Genomic DNA, 22,328 nt, shown 5'->3' with positions numbered 1-22,328 from the left:
TTGGCTGCTACAGTGTGGCATATGAAAGCAGGATGCACATTCTCTCGCTTGGTCTCAGAGGTTAATGCGTGTTATAGAGGTGATGTAACTGGCCACTGGGGAAGAAGGCGGCAAATTGCTGAAAACTGTGGCCCAGTATCACTCATGCCTGCAGCCAGGTACTAAAGCAGTACCAAAGGCGTCAGTCTTTCAGAAGGCTTCTTTTAGCGCTCCAGCTGTAAAGTATGAGTGTGAGGGGAGGGGGAGCGGGGAAAGGAAAACCAGATTTCGCCTTGACTTCAACAGTTCCATGTAACTTCCATTTCTCATATATATAAATTTTTTTTTTTTAAATAGCCTTCTCCTGCATCGTAACAATGAATTATCTTAATTTTCAAATGCTCAGACAGCACTCTTTGAGGAGACCATGATTGTTGAAAGTAATCCAGAAAAATAATTACAAACTAAAATGTTGGGAGGATCAGAGTATTTATTCATGAAATTGTCTTCACCTGACTAATCGAAGGCCTAACGAGTCAATCAAAACTTTGGACTTTAACTTAAAAAAAATAAAAAACCAGCCATGAATTACGTGGAAAGACGTCCAAACATTTTCACAGGACATTCACTTTTTTTATTGTATTCGATATGTTAGCATATAAACAGAAGTATTTCATTAAAAACTGAAGAAAGCTGTCATGTTTAGCTTTATACCCTGTACAGGTTGTGTGAGCTTCTGTTCACTTACAGCTCGATACAGTAAAGTGGGGCGTGGTTACCCCGCTCCTAACCCGCTTTCTACTCACTTTCCGGCCGTGTTAGCCCTTCCTGCGATACACTATCCCCTTTAACCCATCCTTACCGCCTCTTTAAATCCCTGGGTAACCCCTTCCGCACGCGGCATGTATATCAGATGTAAACGATCGAATTAGCTATTCCCTCCCATACAGTAACGCGCGCCCCGACTATCACTATTTTACCCTGCCATTTTGCCTCGCGTTTAACCTGCTAACTTACCGCCTACCCTTACCCCTGCGTTAGAGGCAGGGGTAATGGTAGACGGCAAACTTTCCCCCAAAAGGAAACCTCTAAAAACCTAAAATCTCCTCCTCCCCTCCTCCCGAAGCGACTCGACATTACTTTCTGTTGTTTTCTTACCTTTTGTTGCTTTTCAACCCCTTCCCTTCTCTGCCGCCCTCCGGAGGGGGCAGCCGGCGGTGAAAGTGGCTCGCAGCGGTCCCCCCGTGAAGGTCCCGGTTCTCCTGGCTTGGCAACAGCAGTACAACAGCTAGGGCTCCATCTACCCCAATCCTTCCTTCGTTCCTGGCTCGGCCAAATTGTGAAGCGGCTTGCAGCGTCCCCGTCCCCCCCCGCGCAGGTCCCGGTTCTCCTGGCTCGGCGTGAGGTGAGAGCCCACTGTTCTGTGCCCTCTCCGGCACGAGCGGAGAGGGCACAGATGGGCGTGCTTTCATTGGCCGGAGCGCCCAAATCGACGGGCGCTCCGGCCAATGAAAGAACGCTTCGCTCCGCTCGTGCCAGAGAGGGCACAGAACAGTGGGCTCTCACCTCACGCCGAGCCAGGAGAACCGGGACCTGACAAAATCCCTCATGAGAGGCTTCTTAGGAAACTAAATAGTCATGAGATGGGGCAGAGTCCTATTGTGTATTGCCAATTGGTTAAAAGATAGAAAACAGAGAATAGGACTAAATGGTAAATTTTCACAATGCAAAAAGGTGAATAGTGGGGTGCCCCAGGGATTCTCTCTTTTTGTTATGAGGGCAAGACATATGATACTACTCCCACAATTTTATCTGTATTCGAAGAATTTTTTAAATCCTTGTAAACAGCAGAGTCATATGATGACACAGTGATAACTGTGTTCTTTTCTGACCTTACAATTACAATTCTACAACTCACAGAGGGTGGTGGATGCCTGGAATGCCCTTCCGGAGGAAGTGGTGAAGACTAAAACTGTGAAGGATTTCAAAGGGGCATGGGATAAACACTGTGGATCCCTAAAAGGCTAGAGGATGGGAATAAATAAAAAAGATAAACCGGCACAGAGCAGCAGTAACCCTTAAGAGAAACATGGGGTAACCTGCACGGAGCAGCAGTTACTACCTTGGGAAGCTTGCAGGGCAGACTAGTTGGACCATTTTGGTCTTTTTCTGCCGTCATTACTATGTTACTATACAGAAGGCGGATTTACACTCTTCTATTCAGCAGGCAGAGGTTAGAAGAGCTATCGCACTATTGCAATTATGCAAGGCACCTGGGCCAGACAGCTTTATTTATTTATTTATTTATTTATTTTTGGTTTTTTATATACCGGTCTTCTTGCATTAGATGCAAATCAAATCGGTTTACATTGAACAATTAAACTTGCTTGAAAGCATTACATGTAACAGAGAACAACCTGTAGGAACAATAATAAAGCTTTAGGTCTGAATTCTATAAAATCATTAGTGACCTTATCTTGAATTCTTTAACAGATATGTTTCAGTTTGCAAAAGAGTCTGGTTGCTTTGAAGATGGTCATATTATTATTCCTTAAACCAGGCACAGATCTGAGGTGCACTGAATCATTCAGGCCCATTTCTCTTCTCAATCAGGATATAAAATTACTGTCTGCTATTTTGTCTAATGGATTGAATAATTTCAATCACTTATATCTACTGATCAAACTGGATTTATAAAAGGTAAGTTGGCCAATTCTAACATCCTGTGGGAGCACTGAGAGGAGAGGATCACCTTGCTGGTGGCTGAAAGGAATCATTAAGTTTTGCTTGGGAAATTTTCTTTTTTAAAAGTATTGGGGCGAAGTTAACTATTGGGGAATATTATTTAGTGTGTTTGTGCTTTTAATAGCCAGTAAGGCAGCGAATAAACAAAAGTTAGACTGGCATGGTTAAAAGGTGAGGTGAAAGAAGCTATTTTAGCCAAAAGATCTTCATTCAAAAAATGTTTCTATGAATATTTTCTCTGTAGTTGTTTTTGATTGATTATTGTCTTCCTTCTATCTCCTTTTTCTCATATTTTATGATTGTCAATCTCTTTTTCATTGTATTTTAGCAAAGAATTTTCCCATAGGTACAAAATGGAAAATTCCAGTTGATAAATCAAAACATCAGTGTAAGACTGTGCCAGCTTGATATTAGTCAATATCAGTTTTCCCTCATCCTTGAATTCACTTTAAATAATTTTGTATCAATTACAAAGCTGATCACCTCACTCACTGCTCCTTTGTCTAGATTGTTATTGAATTAAACACTGACCCCAGCACAGATCCATAGAGTACTCCCCTATTTACCTTTCTCCATTAGGAAAACTGACCACTTAGTCCTACTCTTTGTTTCCTGTCCTAAACAGTTACCAATCCACAACAGAACATGGCAACACAATCAAAAATAACCACTGAACTCAAGAATCATCCATCACTTTTCCCTCCTAAATGCACATACCATATTCGCTCATTGTAGTCTCAGAGACACAGCAATCATTAAAGCCTGATAGCAGAGGAATTAACAGAAGCTGTTACTCTATGTCACGGGAATAAAACATAGCCCACAGACAAAAGTGAATCTTGCAAGATAATTACTCAAATTCTAATCCATCAAATCATGTACAAAAATAGACTCCTCTATTCAAAATATATTTAAACAATGCCCAGTTCAACATGAAAATCCTAAGGTAAAGAAACAGCTAGAATTTAACCACTCTGCATGTGGAATCTACACAATGCACACCTAGGTTACAGTAAGTACCCTGGTCTTTTAAAACCACCAGACAATCCAAGTAAAATTAGTTTGATGGTAACAATCTAGTGAAGAAACAGCTGCCCATCAAACTAGCTAGTACAAAATGGAAAGGTCAATCAGAATGCTGAAAACATCCTCTCCGGACAAGTACAAAACATAAAAAGCTGAAAATATATTACTGATCAGAGACCCCGCTCTGGTTATTCAGGAGAGTTTATTAGAACAAACTAACATAAGCAAAAAATCCCCAAAGCCTTAACAGTGCACTGCACACACAAAACAAGGCTGCCAGTGGAGGATTTTTCACTACTGCAATTAGCATTTTCATTTTGGCTTCTATTTTTTAATCAATGGATAATTTTTTGTGTTACTATTTTATCATCATCCCTAACTAAAGTCCAGAGCAGAAATGGGTCAGGTAACTTCAACCATAATAAAAAAAACCAAACCTATAGAAAATACATTTCAAATGAAGAAGACTGCCTATGACTCCTGCAGCTCATAATGCTCATGGGTACACTTTCATAGCAAAGGCTTTATTCCTGCTTTGGTGTCCAGAGCCAGCCATAAAGCAGCCTTGATAATTGCCTGCAAATGCTATCAGTTAAATAATCAGGAGACTAGAGATTAGGGGTTTATATGTACTCTCCAAAGATCACATCGCTTTCTAGTTAAAGGTCTGACCTGAGGAGCAAACACTGTTTTTCAAGGAATTTCCTTGTTAAAAAACAGTGAATCAGAATGCATTTTTCACCATCACTAACATAATTTACATTAACAATAAGGGAGAGGGGCAATAGGTAGAAAGTGCAATTCAGAACACTGGGTGAATCTAGATTTGAGGAGCAGAATGTGTGAGTTAGAATGTGAGGTATTAAAAACACATCCATGGAAAATGGTGGGTGCACAATTTCAGTGAACATTCCTACCCTCTTCTGGCTCTTCCTCCTCCTGCGGTGACATTGGGACCCCTCCACTTGTTGGACTGGTGGGTACATCATCTCTCTTGGATTCACAGTGTAGACTCACTATCTCATAAATTGCATCCCCTGCACTAGTGAGGCCTTTCCCTTCAGACTGAAAAAAAAGAATATAAAATTAAAATTAGAAGGGCATATACATATAGAAACATAAAATTATGGCATCAGAAAAAGATCATACAGCCTATCCAGGATGTCCATCTATATAACGGCTCAGCTCTAAAATCCCTACACTCCCTCAGAGATCCTCTGTGCTTGTCCCTCCCATGCTTTCCTGAATTCAGATAACTGTCCTTATCTCCACCACCTTCACTGGGATGCTGTTCCATGCATCCATCGCCCTCTCTGTACAGAAATATTTCCTTAGATTACTCCTGAGTCTACCTCCCTTTCACTCAACCCATAGCTCTAGTTTCCTTTCCGTTGAAAAGACCTCACCTCCTGTGCATTGATACCACTGCCACTATCATACCTCCCCTATCTCACTTTTCTCTAAGGTATACATGTTTAAGTCTGACCCCATATACTTTACAATGAAGATCATTGATCATTTAGTAGCTACCTTCTGGATAGACTCCATCCTGTTTATATGCTTTTGAAGGTGTGGTCTCCAGAACTGTACACAGTATTCCAAGTGAGATCTCATCAGGGACCTTGACAGAGGCTATATCACCTCATTTTTTTCTGCTGATCATTCTTCCCTTTATGCACACAAGCATTTTTTCCTGGCTTTTGCCACTACCTTTATCCACCTGTTTGGCCACCTTGAAAATAATCAAATACAATTACCCCCCAATCCTGCTCTTGTTTTGAGAATAGAAGAATTTCACTCCTGTCACAGAATGTGAGCCCTTCAGCTGTGATAGGATTGGCGCTGCCCGGCTAGCAAACTAGCAGGGCCCCCACCAACAGGAGGCAGACTCACTCAGATTGGGACAGAAATTAGGCTTCACCTGTACCAACCTCTTCCCCCAAAGGTTGAGCTCTTGGGTTCTGAGGGTGGCAGGACTTAGGTGAGAGTCCCGGGAGAACAGAGAGACTGAGTCAGTAACCAGGCCATGGATGCATCAGTATCCACATATTATGAATATTTTGGCTACTTAAATTATATATCACACAACTATCAGCTCAAAACCATACAAAGTGACATATATTTTCTTGTTCTTTATTGCATAGAAAAAATATTACAATAATCTTTAAATATTTAACATATTACCCACAAAAATATGCATCTAAAAATACTCCCTCCATTCATACATCATACATACTCTTACATACTTCTACTATCTTCATAAAAACTATCTCAGTCCTCTCAGGCTGAGTTACATGCCAAAGCTTCCTTTCTTACAATATATCATGAATTTTAAATACAATTTATTAAGTAAGCAGAGAAAATCCCATTTATCATCAATTGTCACTCGTTTAGAAAACAACAAATTCTTTAGTTCTTCTTTTATTCTTTCTTATTCTCTCAACATGTTTCGCCCACAGGCTTCCTCAGGAGATATGTAAACGAATCTCCTACTGCTCATCTATTCATATTCATCACATATTTCTGAAAGGATCTCATCTGTACGTCCTCAAAAAGATTTCTCTTAGACGTACATATCAGTTCCACTCATGCTGCTCCATGTCTTTTCAACAAATATTTGCCCAGACACTCGGGTTTAAACACTTCTTCCACCCTTCCTTTGTGAGTTACCATATCTTGTAAATCTTAGCACACTACCACCTTCGTAACGTTCAAACAGACGCCGACATGAAGTGAATCAAAGGAAGTTCCTTTGTTTAATGTATTTGACAAAGGTAACGCATAAGTTCCTGCAAATTTTGTTTAAATGTAAACCGATGTGATATGTAAAATCGAACACCAGTATATAAAAGTAAATAAATAAATAAATAAATAAATAATTAATTAAGATGACCTAAATGGTTGTTTACTCAGATCTAATTGAATTCATAGCTACTTAATCCATACCTGTTTTAGCTTTAAGTAAAAGGTCTCTGTGAATGTCTTTCTGCTGAAATACCAGAAGCGCTCATTAGTTGGGTACACACGTACAACTGTCTCTAGCAAAAAGCGCACTGGCTCCACCACTTCTGTAACCACCATATCCACTGCCACAGTCATATATACTTGTTTATCTGGAATGCAAAAGCAAACTCCATGTCAGAAATGATAGGATAGAAATCTAGAAAAACATCACAAACTTTTACATGAGGATGTAAGAAAAATATATTCTTTTAATATGAGAAGCAGAATTTTAATTTTCCTTAGAATTAATCTCACAAAGCATGAATGATGTTACTTCCACAAATTAATGAGGACAATCAATGCAGTTTAAATTATACCATCATATGCAATTTCCTCAGGCCAAATTGTATACCTCCAACTTGAGAGTTATATTTTTTCCCACATGACTTAGTACTTGTGATGCTCCTCATATTAAATGCAGAACTTACATAGTTCTTTAAAATATATTTTGCCAATTACTTTATCATTCATAGTTTTACAATTCAATTTTAAAACTATAACAATCTTGTAACATCAAATCCCAGTCTTAAGCATTACCTATTTATTCGTAAATAGCCAATGTGCCCAGCACCATACATATATGGGCAGATGTGAGCGATATGAGAGCTATACAAAGTAAGTGAGAATAAAATAAGCACTAAAATGACCAAAAGAGATAGAAAGTTGTAAGATTTTACCTATAAGAGTTTATAATATAAAGAAATGGGGATGGCAAAGATACACAGAAATAGGAATATGAAGTGACAGTGGTTAAAAGAGGAGGAAGTTAAAAACCATGGTCTGGAATACAAATACTCCACCAAAGAAATAGGTTTTAAGATGACACTGGAAGATAGATTTGTTGAACAAAAACAGGAATAAGTTTTAGAGGTAAGAAGCAGCAAAGGAGAAGGCACAAAGGTTCATTTGCTGGTCTTAATATTAGATGCTGAAAGAGTACAGAACAAAGTCGGGCTAGAAAGTGAAGACAGAAATTGAGCCATGTGCTCTCTGCCCCCTCATCTCTAACATAATCAAGGATGAGGCAGGAATTAGGTTCCATAATTAGGACATGTTTTGCATCTGCTGAGTAAGCATTTTTCTTTGTTTAATAATGTCAGTTAAACCCCGCTGTATCCACACAGGCTCAGCTTCCTTATTTTCACCAATGCGTGGGGCATATGGTAAACTTTTTATGATTCTGGAACAAAGGGTTTATAATTCTGGTGGCTTACTGACCATTGTCTACAGAACTTATTACTGCTGTTAGTAGGTGCTAGATGGAGTAGCAGCCTAGTGGTTGGAACTACAGGCTGCAAATCAGGGAAGCAAGGGGTCAAATCCCACTCCTTGGATTCACCCTCTATTGCCTCAAATACAAACTTAGAGCGTGATTTACTAAGGCTTTTCTCCCATTCTGTGTCTATGGAAAAAGACTTAGTAAATGAGGCCATCTGGAGGAAGGGGAATACTTACAGTACTTGAATGTAATCTGCTATGAAGTGTTTGACCAATCACAAAAGATGGAATATAAATTTAAATTAAATTACTTTTTGTTGTGTTACAACAGGATGTGCATCTGCTAATGCTTGGGGACTTCTAACCTCATCTATGACCAATGATCCAGTAAAAATCATACCCCATTATAATACTGACACCTCAGATGAGCCCAATCATATTTTAGATGTTGCGTTTGTAGACCCTAGGGTGAGACAGGATTGGCGCGCCCTGCAGGTTCCCACCATCGGCAGGCGGACCCAGACGAAGCAGTGGAACCTTTGCCTATACCAGCCCTCGTTCCCCGTAGGTTGATCCTTTGGGTGCCAGGGTCAGCAGGACTTAGGTGGGATCTCTGTTGGTGTCAGAAGAGGAGATCTGTGGAAGTTAGGGTCAGAGGCAGGTGGAAATCAAGCGGGTCCAAGATCCAGGCAGTAGTCTTGAGGCAGACAGCGGTCAGACGTATCCAAGATCCAGGCAGTGGCTGGAGGCAGGCAGCGGGCAGAAGTATCCAAGATCAAATCAAGTAAACTTCTGAGAGGAGAGAAGGGATGGATAGGCAGGGCAGGCTGTCAAGGAGAAGAACAGGTGGGCAATGTGGAAGGAGAAGAAGACAGAAGATAACTGGGAACAACTGGACAAGGAGAGAAGATAAGACAGGTAGCAGAGAGAGGTTGGAACTGAACATAAGATGCTGGGACTGAGAACAAGAGGCTGGACTGAAGGCAAGACTCTGGAAGCAACACGCTCTACTCGCGAGCAGATGAACCCGTTGCAGAGTAAGCAAGAGCCTCTTATTGGTTTAAAGAAACATTATTTTTATCTTTGTTTTATGTTCATTTATTAATAATTAACAATTTTATTTTTATCATATTTTACTGTACCTTTTAGATATTTTAGTGTGATTTTATGATTTTGTAACATGTAAACCGTTGTGATGTATATTATGAACGACGGTATACAAGAATCTTTAAATAAATAAAATAAATAAATAGGCCTTGGAACGTGACGTCATCTAAGGGTACTATGGGGTTTTTCCTGCCATGGGCTCCTTAAAGCCAGTGACGTCGGACATGCGCACCTAAGAAGGGGTATGGACTGTCGTGATCAGCAGCATCCTGGCGGTGTGTTGACACATCGAGGTGCAGCGTTCTGCCATGTGAAAGGCCAGAGAAGCTCAACTGCACTATGAACTGGCAGGGACATGGCCAAACATGGCCAGGAGAGTAAGTGTGATGATTTGTGGGAACAGCCCACAAATCGCCAAATATAACATTAGATTGAAGATGCACAAACACTAACTTTCTTCTCATCCAGATTAATAGCCCAGATATTCAGGCTAACATATCTTCTTCAACCTCCATAATGTACTGATTTTTATTTAAGTCACTCAATCTTTTGCTATATGCTTGTAGAGTGCACTGGGGGCACTCTAAAAACAGGAAAAATAAATAAATAAATATTACTTTATCCTCATGCTGTCATCTTATCATGCAATGATTCCATTCAGAGTTGAGCTTCTCAAAATTTGCTATTTAAAAAAAAAAATGAATCTGCACCAAACAACTCATAGTAACATAGTATTGACGGCAGAAAAAGACTAAAAGGTCCATCTAGTCTGCCAAGCAAGTTTCCTATGGTAGTAATTGCCACTCCGTGCAGGTTACCCCCTTGTTTCTGTTAAGGGTAGTAACTGCCACTCTGTGCAGGTTGCCCCCAAGCCTTATATGTTAACAAAGCAATATTTTTACTGAATGAGGAGCCTTCTTGAAAATTCAGACAACGCTGCTTGACATGCTTTGCTTTTGAATTTGGCCATAGAAGCAGTCCTACATTTTTCCCCTTATGTCTGCACAACAATACCCCAGACTATAAAAGTCTGGGCCTGTTGTGATTGTCCCTCTGAATCCAATTCCCCTTTTTTCCCCCGTGCCATCAAAGCAGAGAGCAGTTGTGTCAAAAGCATCAAGGCTTATTGGTTAAGGGTAGTAATCCTCATGAATATTGTTAAGGGTAGTAACCGCCACCGAGCAGGTTACCCCCATGCACCTTTTTCTTCATTTCCACAAACTCATGGATTCAGTGAATTTTAATGAGCTTATTTCAGCAACTGGAATAAACATCGGGAAACATTTTCTAACTTCTCAATGAACATGAGACTTCAGAAAGGTGAAAATGAAGGTGAAAGATATCTAGAGGAACCTAAGAAAGAAGCAAAAAGATGTAAGAAGAATGCAAGGGAAAAGAGAAGGAACCTGATGAATCCAAAGAGTGTATGTGCAGAGATGGAAGATAAATAAAGACTTGAGTGGGGAGGAAAAAGACTACAGATTGCATTATGAATGTGACAGCACATTAGACAAGCATAAATAGGGAGACTAGGTAGACCAAGCAGTCCTTATCTGCCAACATCTAAGTCTTTATGTTGTTTTATTATTTGTTCTCATCATCCATTAATATTCTAGTACCAAAAGCAGCTAATGTCTCAAAAGTACATTTATTTACTATTTCTAAAATGTCAAGAATTATGGCCAAGTTGAAACCTATGAAGAAGCTAAGAGAATGTCTAGAGAACTACTAGATTAAAAGTCAAAGACAGGCATATGTAAGTTCTCCATCACAAGGCTGTGATCAAAGTGAATTAATTGCATTTACACTGGCTATAGAAAACGCAAAAAATAATTTTTTGCAATTTTTTTAAAGAATTGTGGCCTAATCTGATAGAGTGGCTCTCCATCTCTACCTGGAAGCCTGAAAGATTGATGAACCCCCCTCTAACAGTCAGTCAGTTCATTCTTCACAGAAGTCTTCCTAGTGGTGAATCCTTTATGATTCCACCTCGTCCAGAGGTAGTGATACTAGAATCCATCTGGGATTTGGTGGTTGGATTTGGGAAATATTTAAATTCATCTAATATTAAAACTGACCATCTTTCCTCAAGTTTATAGCAAAAGTCTTCTGATTTTCAAGTACAACTATTTGTAGTTAACTCTAAGATTTCCAATATAGGATACTATTAAGGATCTACAAGCCTTCAATGTTGCTACTGTGAAGGACCAAAATCTCTTTCCAGATGTATTGAATATACATACCTTCTAACACAATTAAAGCCCAATACAGGCACACCAGCCAGCAATTACGTTCTCCACAATAAAGACATTTCCCTTCAATCTCTTGAACTCACCACTTCCTCAGAGATCCAAATGCTTCTCAAGAAAATGAAACCCTCATCACATCCCCTCGACCAAATCCCGTCTAAATTACTACTGCTAATACCGGACACCATAACAAAAACCCTAGCGGACATCATAAACTGCTCTTTCACGCAGGGTTTCTATCCAGACGACCTCAAACTAGCATCCATTAAACCACTTCTCAAGAAGCCTAACTTGGACCCCAAAGATCCCAACAGCTTCCGTCCAATCTCCAATCTGCCTTTCATTGCCAAGGTAATGGAGAAATTAGTTAACACACAACTAGCTGACTACATAGAAGAACACAAAATTCTTTTCCCTACTCAATTCGGTTTCAGAAAAGCTTCAAGCACCGAATCCTTACTCATCGCACTGACGGACCACCTTTTATTGGGCCTCGACAAAGGACAGGCCTTCCTACTGATACTATTGGATCTATCGGCAGCATTCGATACTGTAAACCATGCCATTTTAATTAACCAGCTGGCGAACATCGGTATTGCAGGATCAGCACTAACATGGTTCAAGACATTCTTAGAGAACAGAGGTTTCAAAGTTAAAATCCACAACAAAGAATCCCTCAGATACCCTTCCTCACAGGGAGTTCCTCAGGGTTCCTCTCTCTCACCAACACTTTTCAACATATACCTCCTCCCGCTTTGCCACCTGCTAAACAAATTGAACCTAAAACACTTCATATTTGCCGACGACGTCCAGATAGTGATCCCCATCAAAGAATCCATCACTAAAACTCTAGAACTTTGGGAAAACTGTTTTCTAGAAATTAACGACCTCCTATCCAGCTTAAATCTAATTCTTAACCAATCAAAAAGTGAATTCCTGCTAATCTCTCCAGATAACTGCAAAATCACTACGAACCCGCCAGCCAACTTGCAAATCTCAAAAGTAAGAGATCTAGGAGTTTCTATTGACAACCGGCTAAATCTAAAATCGTTTATTAACCAAACAACCAAAGACTGCTTCCACAAACTACACGTATTAAAAAGAATAAAACCCCTATTTCATTTCCATGACTACAGAACAGTGCTCCAAGCAATAATATTTGCGAAAATAGATTACTGCAACGCTATCCTACTAGGTCTCCCATCAGCCCATACTAAACCTCTCCAAATGATACAGAACACGGCAGCAAGAATTCTAACAAACAAAAGGAGAAGAGATCACATTACGCCAGTCCTTAAAGACCTTCACTGGTTGCCAATCCACTATAGAATAATCCATAAGTCCCTCACCACAATCTACAAAAATATCCATGGACTGGCTCCACTCCATCTACAAATAGCTCTCAAAAAACACTCCTCCAACAGACCCATTAGAGAAGCGTACAGAGAATATCTACAGGTACCACACACCAATACCACCCAACATATAACAATGAGAGATCGGGCCTTCTCCACAGCAGGTCCTCCATATGGAACTCAATCCCCTTAGAACAGGGGTGGGCAATTAATTTTCCCATGGGGCCGCATGAGAAATTGGGATGGTTTTAGAGGGCCGGACTAATATAATTAACTCAGTTCTCAATAGCCCTACTTATGAAAAGACAGCAGTTTACCACCAATGTATGTCCTCTGAGAAAACACAACAAATAAGACCGATACAAATGCTTACATGCTAGCAAAATATCTCATCTCGGTAACAGACACAGAATTGACCTAACATACTCCCAGGATCTGTAGTAATGCACATAAACTAATCCGCACACAGTTACACCTGTATTATGGAATACACTCAAACAGGAGCAACCCTATCTATGAAAAGGCAACACTACAAATATTACATCAGACCCTAAACACCAATACACCTCTTATTAGGAAAACAGAACTAACAAGCAGCTATAGATCCCCAAACAGAAATAATTGTAAAACTATACTAATAAGCAGAATAAATGTTTCTAAACAGCTATGAACAGAATAACATCCAACAATTAAAAACTCATAAAAACTATTAAACATTCTCCAAACACCAATAAAATATTTCAAAAAAGCAGACATCACACAATTAAAATGGCAGTCAAGAAAAATAAACTTAAAGCCACCTTTACTTACCCCCTCCAGCAGCTCTCCTACTCCCCTTCCCTGCAGGCCATGGCACACACCAGAAGCAGCAGTAGAAGCTAAGCTCTATACTTATGGTCCTCTTCCTTAGTGCCCATGTCTCTCACACACACACCATACCAGTCATGCCCCCATGACCAGTTTCTGTCTCTCACACACCAATCATCTCCCAAACAGTCTTTGGCACACAAACACCAGTCACCTTCCTGAACAGTTTCTCTCATGCCACACACACACACACACACACAGGCTTCCCACTCCCGTGTTCTACTTGCATATATGGTCTTCTCACTCTCATAATCACTTTCTCTGTCTCTCTCTCTCACACACACACACACTCACTCACCAGTCTCTCACTCCCATGCTTGTTCTCTCCACATGCACAGGCTTCTCATTCCCAAAATCACTTTCTTTCTCTCTCTCTCACACACACACACACACCAGTCTCTCACTCCCATGTTCTCTTTCAGATATACCGGCTTCTCCCTCCCATGATGTGTCTCACACACACCCGGGTTTCTCACTCCCATGCTCACTCTTCACATGCACAGACTTCTCATTCCCATAATCACTTTTTCTCTCTCTCTCTCACACACACACACACACACCAGTCACCTGATCTCACTCATGCATACACACACACACAGGCTTCCCACTCCCAAGTTCTCTTTCAGATATACAGGCTTCTCCCTCCCATGCTGTGTCTCACACACACCCAGGTTTCTCACTCTCATGCTCACTCTCTTCACATGCACAGGCTTCTCATTCCCATAATCACTTTCTCTCTGTTACACACACCCCAGTCTCTCTCATTTCCATGCTCACTCTCCACGTGCACAGGCTTCTCATTCCCTGAATCACATTCTCTCACATTCACACACACCAGTCTTTTTCTCTCACACACACAGTCACCTTACCAAGCAGTCTCTCTCTCTCATGCATGCACACTCACCCAGGTTTCTCACACCCACAACTCCAGGCTTCTTATGCTCATGCTTTCCCACATACCCAGACTTCTCACTTCCATGCTTTTTCTCTCACACACACACACACATCAGTCACCTCCCTGACTAATGCCTCACACTCTCACATACACATCAGTCATCTCCCTGAGCAATCACTTTCATTGTCTCTCACATACACACACACATCAGCTCTCTGACTACTCAATCACACACAGGCTGGCTGGCTGCTTCTCACTCTCTCTTACTCACTTCCTCTTCCCCCTACATATGTCACGGAGTTTTTTGCCGGTCCGCGGCGCGCACTCCCGGTCTCTCCCGCTGCCGTTGCCGCTGGGCTGTCAGCACGTTCAAGCCCAATGGAAACGGCAGCGGTGTTGGAAGAAGCTATGGCACCCGCGGCTGGCCTTTTCTTCTTCCCGCGCCTGCCCCCCCCCCCCCTTCCGTGACCCAAAACAGGAAGTGATACACGGAGCGGTGCGCGGGAAGGAGAAAGAGCCGTGCCGCGTCGGCTGCAGCATCGGTCCCCGAGCAATTGAACCAGCCGGCAATCGAGAAAGGAGTCAGCAGCATGAGCCCCCGCAGGCCAAGAAAGAAGAATCCCTTCGGCCGCGGGAGGCTCATGCTGCTGACTCTTCTCGATTGCCAGCTGGTTCAATTGCTCGGGGGCCGATGCTGCAGCCGACGCGGCACGGCTCTTTCTCCTTCCCGCGCACCGCTCTGTGTATCACTTCCTGTTTCGGGTCACGGGAGGGGGGGGGCAGGCGCGGGAAGAAGAAAAGGCCAGCCGCGGGTGCCATAGCTTCTTCCAACACCGCTGCCGTTTCCACTGGGCTTGAACGTGCTGACAGCCCAGCGGCAACGGCAGCGGGAGAAACCGGGAGCGCGCGCCTCGGACCGGCAAAAAACTCCGTGACATATGTAGGAAAGAAACTCGAGCGAAGGCACGCTGCCCGATTGGCCGGTGCTGGGCAAGGCTTGCCCAGCACCGGCCAATCGGACAGCGTGCCTTCGCTCGAGTCACTCCCTCCTCCCCCCCCCCCGGACGCTGTAAAAAAAAAAACCAGTTCATTCTCCGCTCCCTCGCTCCCCGATTGGCCGACCAATCGGGGAGCAAGGGAGCGGAGAATGAACTGCTGCCTTCCCTCTGCAATGAAGGCAGCAGTGCCTCATTCCCCGTCTGCTCGCAGCAGTGGGCGGGCCGGATTCAGACCGTAGGCGGGCCGGATTCAGCCCGCGGGCCGCCCCTTGCCCAGGTCTGCCTTAGAATTACGACAAGAACCATGTCTTCCAACCTTCAGGAAAAGACTTAAAATATGGCTGTTCAAGAAAGCAACGTTCTACTTCTTGTTAAACCTCTATCTTTCCTCTTATTCTACTCCCAGTTAGATTCATCCCTGTTTATTGTAACTTATTTTTCTATGCACTTGTTTTAAATTGTAAAGTATACTCTCTTGTTATAGTTATGTACGTTATAATGTATTGCTCACCCCTTGTTTTATGTAAACCGGCATGATACGAACTCCGTGAATGCCGGTATAGAAAAACACAAATAAATAAATAAAAATAAATAAATATCTTGAAAAACAACATGAGACATTTAAATCTTCGTTTTTTTAATTTTTCCAAGGTTTTAGGGGAAATTCCTTTTGTGACTTTAAAGAGGTTCTTTCAGGAAGCTCTAGGTTTTCCACCTGATCAGATACAATCTTTGAACACTTTTTTTTTTTCTTCTGTTTCTCTGCAAAATACTGATGGCTCAATCTCTTAATCTGACTATTTTTCTTGAATTTTCTGCCAAAATTTTTGATCGTTGTACGCTTTTGTTTTAATTTATTTCTTCTTTAGATCTGAGCAAAGTTATGCAAAATTACATTAGAAATTTTTCCTCTCAATCTTATGGTAAATCTGTAAAGATTTTCCCTAACCTTGTCAAGCAACTCAATTTAAAAGGAGAGGTTTGCTTGCCTTTAGACAAGAAACAATATCTTTAGGTTTCTCTTTCATACTTTGTTATCCTTGTAAATGTGTTATCAAACGTAGTACTGAATGTTCATTTTTTTCCAACCTGAACAATTGAACGTTTTTTTGGAGTCCCAAAGACCTATAACCTCCTCCCCAGTGTCTACTAATTCATAGTGGTATTTATATTTAATTTTCTGCTAGTTTTATAACTATGTTAATGCCATTTCTTATTCAGTTTCTTTATAATTCTCTCAAATTTTTTCACTCCTCCCTCATATACTACTGCTTGAATTGGAGGATAGTATTTTTTGTATTACCTTAAGGGTGTATTAGAAAGATATTTGTAGGTTTCCCATACTGGAATCTATATATTTCTTTGACAAAGGAATACCTTTGTTTTAGTATTTTTGAAAATCTATAAATAAAATAATTTTAAAAAGAAGGAATATTATATGGGGATATACTGACTAGTAAATGTATATGGCCCTAATTCCAACCACAGGGAATTCTTTCAATCTTTTTTCAAAGTGTTGGGATCTTTGTCTACTTCAGCAATAATAATAGGTGAAGACTGGAATATTTCCTTAAAACCTAAATCAGAAAGATCTCACCCTTCTCTGACTTCTGCTTGGCTGCCAGGGAGCCTTTAGACAGAAACTCAATTTATAATCTTAAAAATGACTGGAGGGCGTTTAACCACAGTAGTCGCAATTATACTCTTTTCACCAACACACTGTACATTCAGCAGGATAGATTACTTTCTTTGTAATCAGCATTTCTTGGCCAATGTTCAAAACTATGGCATTTTGGCTTGCCTCATATCAGATTATCATTCAGTCTTGATTACCTTATCATATTAGATAGGGCTAAGCATAGGAAATGGTGGCAGCTTGATTTTTCTATCCTTAAAAAACAAGATTTCAATAAGTTGATTTGGGAAGTTATGGAAGAATTTAAATTTCATCACCCTATGAAAGAATATAATTCATTGCTTCATTGGGAAATAATGAAAATGGTTATATGTGGGCGTATAATAGCTTTTTTCAGTTATCTGAACAAAAAAAGCCTTCAAAAACAGCAAGATACTTTACTCCAGAAACAAGATTTGAAGATAAACACAAATAAAGCAGGTCCATCAAAATATATAGAGCACTCACTTTGGCCAGAGATGAACTTAAGACTCTTCAATGTAATAAAAATGAAAAATCTATGAGAGATGGCAGGCAAAGATTTTACAAAAAAAGGTAACAAGCCAGACTTTCTTTTGGCAAGTGCAATTAAAATACATATATCTGGAACTATAAGTGCTATAAATTATGATCAGTGCAGAACACAGCAACTCCCATTAGAAATAGTAAAACTTTTTCAAGATGTCTATATTTGTTTATGTTTATTAATACTTAATCACAATTAATTACAAATATAAAACAAAGCAATGAACAAATAAAATAGGCAAAGCTAACAAAGCAATATACAGATAAAATACAAAAATTAGTAATAACAATTACAAATCAAATCTAAAAAAACAATACAATAAAAAAAGAAGAGTCCCTGGATTCTATGACTTTTCCCAAATTACTCCAAGAAGCTTGTGAATCTTTGGTGACCTCCATAAGTGACCTAGAGATTTATCAAGCCATTAAAATGTTAGCCACATGGAAGAGTGATGATCTTTTATGTATTGCTTATGCAGATAGATCCATACAATCTTACTTGACATGTTAAAAGGTTACCATATCATCTCTGAATTCCTAGCCAATTATTCCAAATCTAAAGTTATAGAAACAGGCCCTAAGAATGTAATTCTCAATTGTTTAAGGGGCTTCACCGTGGCAAATTCTGGTTTTAAGAATCTTGGGTAAAGATGTCAGCTAATGTTGCAGAGTTATATACATTAAATTATCTGGAGACCATTAAGAAATTAAAATGTGACTTAGCTAGATGAACACCTCCTTCTTTATTCTTTTTAGGAAAGTGCTACGTGGTGAAAATGATGGAATTAAGAACATAAGAACATAAGAAATTGCTATGCTGGGTCAGACCAAGGGTCCATCAAGCCCAGCATCCTGTTTCCAACAGAGGCCAAAACCAGGCCACAAGAACCTGGCAATTACCCAAACACTAAGAAGATCCCATGCTACTGATGCAATTAATAGCAGTGGCATTTCCCTAAGTATAATTGATTAATAGTCATTAATGGACTTCTCCTCCAAGAACTTATCCAAACCTTTTTTGAACCCAGCTACACTAACTGCACTAACCACCTCCTCTGGCAACAAATTCCAGAGCTTTATTGTGCGTTGAGTGAAAAATAATTTTCTCCGATTAGTCTTAAATGTGTTACTTGCTAACTTCATGGAATGCCCCCTAGTCCTTCTATTATTCGAAAGTGTAAATAACCGAGTCACATCTACTCTTTCAAGACCTCTCATGATCTTAAAGACTTCTATCATATCCCCCCTCAGTCGTATCTTCTCCAAGCCGAACAGCCCCAACCTCTTCAGCCTCTCCTCATAGGGGAGCTGTTCCATCCCCTTTATCATTTTGGTTGCCCTTCTCTGCACCTTCTCCATCACAACTATATCTTTTTTGAGATGCAGCAACCAGAATTGTACACAATATTCAAGGTGCGGTCTCACCATGGAGCGATACAGAGGCATTATGACATTTTCCGTTCTATTAACCATTCCCTTCCTAATAATTCCTAACATTCTATTTGCTTTTTTGACTGCTGCAGCACACTGAGCCGACGATTTTAAAGTATTATCCACTATGATGCCTAGATCTTTTTCCTGGGTGGTAGCTCCTAATATAGAACCTAACATCGTGTAACTACAGCAACGGTTATTTTTCCCTATATGCAACACCTTGCACTTGTCCACATTAAATTTCATCTGCCATTTGGATGCCCAATCTTCCAGTCTTGCAAGGTCCTCCTGTAATGTATCACAGTCTGCTTGTGATTTAGCTACTCTGAATAATTTTGTATCATCCGCAAATTTGATAACCTCACTCGTCGTATTCCTTTCCAGATCTTTTATATATATATTGAAAAGCACCGGTCCAAGTACAGATCCCTGAGGCACTCCACTGTTTACCCTTTTCCACTGAGAAAATTGACCATTTAATCCTACTCTCTGTTTCCTGTCTTTTAACCAGTTTGTAATCCACGAAAGGACACTGCCTCCTATCCCATGACTTTTTAGTTTTCATAGAAGCCTCTCATGAGGGACTTTGTCAAACGCCTTCTGAAAATCCAAATACACTACATCTACCGGTTCACCTTTATCCACATGTTTATTAACCCCTTCAAAAAAATGAAGCAGATTTGTTAGGCAAGACTTCCCTTGGGTAAATCCATGTTGACTGTGTCCCATTAATGGGTGAGAGATGATACTAGGCCTTTATCGTTATTCCAGCATCTTCCTTGAAATTGGCTTCATAAGGTTTTTGCTTCATTTAGATAGGCAAGGTCCCTCAAAATAAAATTTCTACTTTGCAAATGCTACAGGACTGTGGAGGTCTTGATATTCATGATTTATATCTTTATTATCTTTCTGCAAAATTGATGGGAATTAGGGAATGGTTGAGTACTGACCACTATATTCTAGGCAGGCACTGGAAGAACTGAAATCTTATGGGCATAATTTGACATTATTAAACTATTCTTCTAGTATGCTTATCACCACCAGGATTCTATAGGAATAGTCCAGTTGTGTCACATACTTTACATATTTAGCATATGAAAATCCTCAGAAAAAAAAAGGTTGGTAATATTTCTCCCATTTCCCCTCTTTTAAATAATCCTCAGCTGTCTCCTGTTACCCTTTCTCTGGGTTCTAGGGAGTGAGCAAAAAGAAGACTTAGAATTCTTAGGTAGATATGGAGGGGTAGAACTTTTAAATCCTTCACAAATTTGGTGGATGAATTTGGAATATCATCACTCACCCATTTCCTATACTTACAGATATTCATGGATGTGTTTAGTAATAGAGGGGAGTTGATTATAATGAGGGGGAGAGATGGTTTGGAAATTTTTTCACGTAAAGGTCCTCAGGTAAATTTATTCCACAAATTTATCATCTTTGTGATGAGACTCAAGAAAAGAGAAAAGTATAACACTAATTAACAGATGGAATGCAGATCTTTCCTTGGATCTTGATGTGGATGATTGGCATGCTAGTTAGTGTGCTATTCAGAAGCTCTCACTCTGTAATAAAAATAGAGAACTAAGGTACAAATTATTACATAGAACAGTCAGATATCCACTTTATTTTTAGCAATTCAAGCCTGTTTTGCTGGAAGGGTTGTGGGATGGAGGTATCAACTTCATATGTATTGGGAGTATTTTGTGGTGGATAGATTTTGGTTTAATGTACACAAGGAAATACAGGCAATCACTGGGCAAAACTTCAATTTGTCTGCTAAGTTATGCTTGCTGGGATGATGGGAAGTAGGAATTTTTATTGTTAAAGTGAAACAGCTGGTCTCTCATTTATTGCATGTGGCCAGAATAACAACTGCATTCTACTGGAAATCAACACCACAATTAGACCAGTGGAGGAATGTGGAGGTAGAAATCTAGAAGTCATAACTGATGAAACTATCTATGAAATCTCACATCAAATCAGTTATCTGTACCTCATTTGCAAAGCTCAAATTGCTCCATCACATCAAACTATTCTTGATCCCTCTGACTTCTGTACAGTTTTGCAGGCACAGCAGAGTTGCTTACCTGTAACAGGTGTTCTCCTAGGACAGCAGGATGTTAGTCCTCACAGAAGGATGACATCAGCAGATGGAGCCTGGCACAGAAAACGTTTGTCAAAGTTTCTAGAACTTTGACTGTCTCACTGATCATGCCCAGCATACCACTATCCACGTGTCCACATGGGGTCCCTCTTCAGTCTTGCAAGCAAAAAATAAAATAAAATGAAAAGAGAACCCAACTCCGCGGAATAGCAGGCAGGTTTCCTGAGGACTAAATCCTGCTGCCCTAGGAGACCACCTGTTACAGGTAAGCAACTCTGCTTTCTCCTAGGACAAGCAGGATGGTAGTCCTCACAGATGGGTGAATACTAAACTACAGGTTGCTTCCTTGAAGAGTATGACCAACTGGCACCGAACGGGATGCCAATAGGCACAAAACTAACTGCGATACTGTTGGTAAGATAGGGAGAAACCTGAATCCGAACCATGGGCTTTAGGCAGGGAGAGTTGAGTTTAAGCATGGAACAGGTTGCGAAGGACAGATTGGCCAAAGCTACTGTCTTGTCAACCATCCTTGTCCAAGCAGTAGTGGTCAGTAAACGTGTGTAGAGAATGCCAGCACAACGGGAAGTGCAGTCGGGTCAGGCTACAATCTGGACAGGCATCAGGCAGTAGAGTCTGTACGAGGCAGATGTCAGAGGCAGGCAGAGTTCAACTGAAGACAGGATACAGGTTGTGGTGGGGGGAAAGGCAGAGGTCAAGCAGCATCGGGGTCCAGTCCAAATCAAAGACAGAAGATCAATCCAATGAAGATGATGAAGAGGAGGAAGATGGGGGACCACAGGTGTTATGACCGTTGGTCACAGACAGCTGCGACCGTGTCTACTCACGTCTTGTACTGCCCTGCTTCCCTCTCCAGGCCTGCTCGCAGCAGGGGTTAGCCTCTACCGCCGTGTATCTCATGGTTCCTCATGGCAGCCGGGACGCCACTGCCACCCACTCCGACTCCAAGCCTTCCTAGGCGCGCAGGCCACTGGGCCCCTCTTTTGAAGTTGCTAAGGCGGGAACCTCAGAGGCGTCCCTGACTGATGAAGGTTTAGACTAGTTGCACAGGCTTAATGCCTCTCTGCTACATGGAATTTTGCACTATTGCCTTAACTGATCGTTAGTGAGACCAATTTGTTTTCAGC

General features: G+C 40.8%; 1 protein-coding gene across 1 annotated transcript in view; it reads right to left on the bottom strand.

The window, feature by feature from the left end:
* Window positions 1-22,328, bottom strand: part of RABGAP1L (RAB GTPase activating protein 1 like) — a 768,100-nt gene that overhangs the window by 586,046 nt on the left and 159,726 nt on the right. Inside the window, 2 exon segments of the mRNA XM_029618149.1 lie at window positions 4,668-4,815; window positions 6,697-6,863. Coding sequence (XP_029474009.1) covers window positions 4,668-4,815; window positions 6,697-6,863 — 315 coding nt within the window.

This window comes from Rhinatrema bivittatum, chromosome 10 (assembly GCF_901001135.1).
Source record: "Rhinatrema bivittatum chromosome 10, aRhiBiv1.1, whole genome shotgun sequence".
Classification (NCBI taxonomy): Eukaryota; Metazoa; Chordata; class Amphibia; order Gymnophiona; family Rhinatrematidae; genus Rhinatrema; species Rhinatrema bivittatum.
This window is presented reverse-complemented; position numbering and strand designations above follow the sequence as displayed.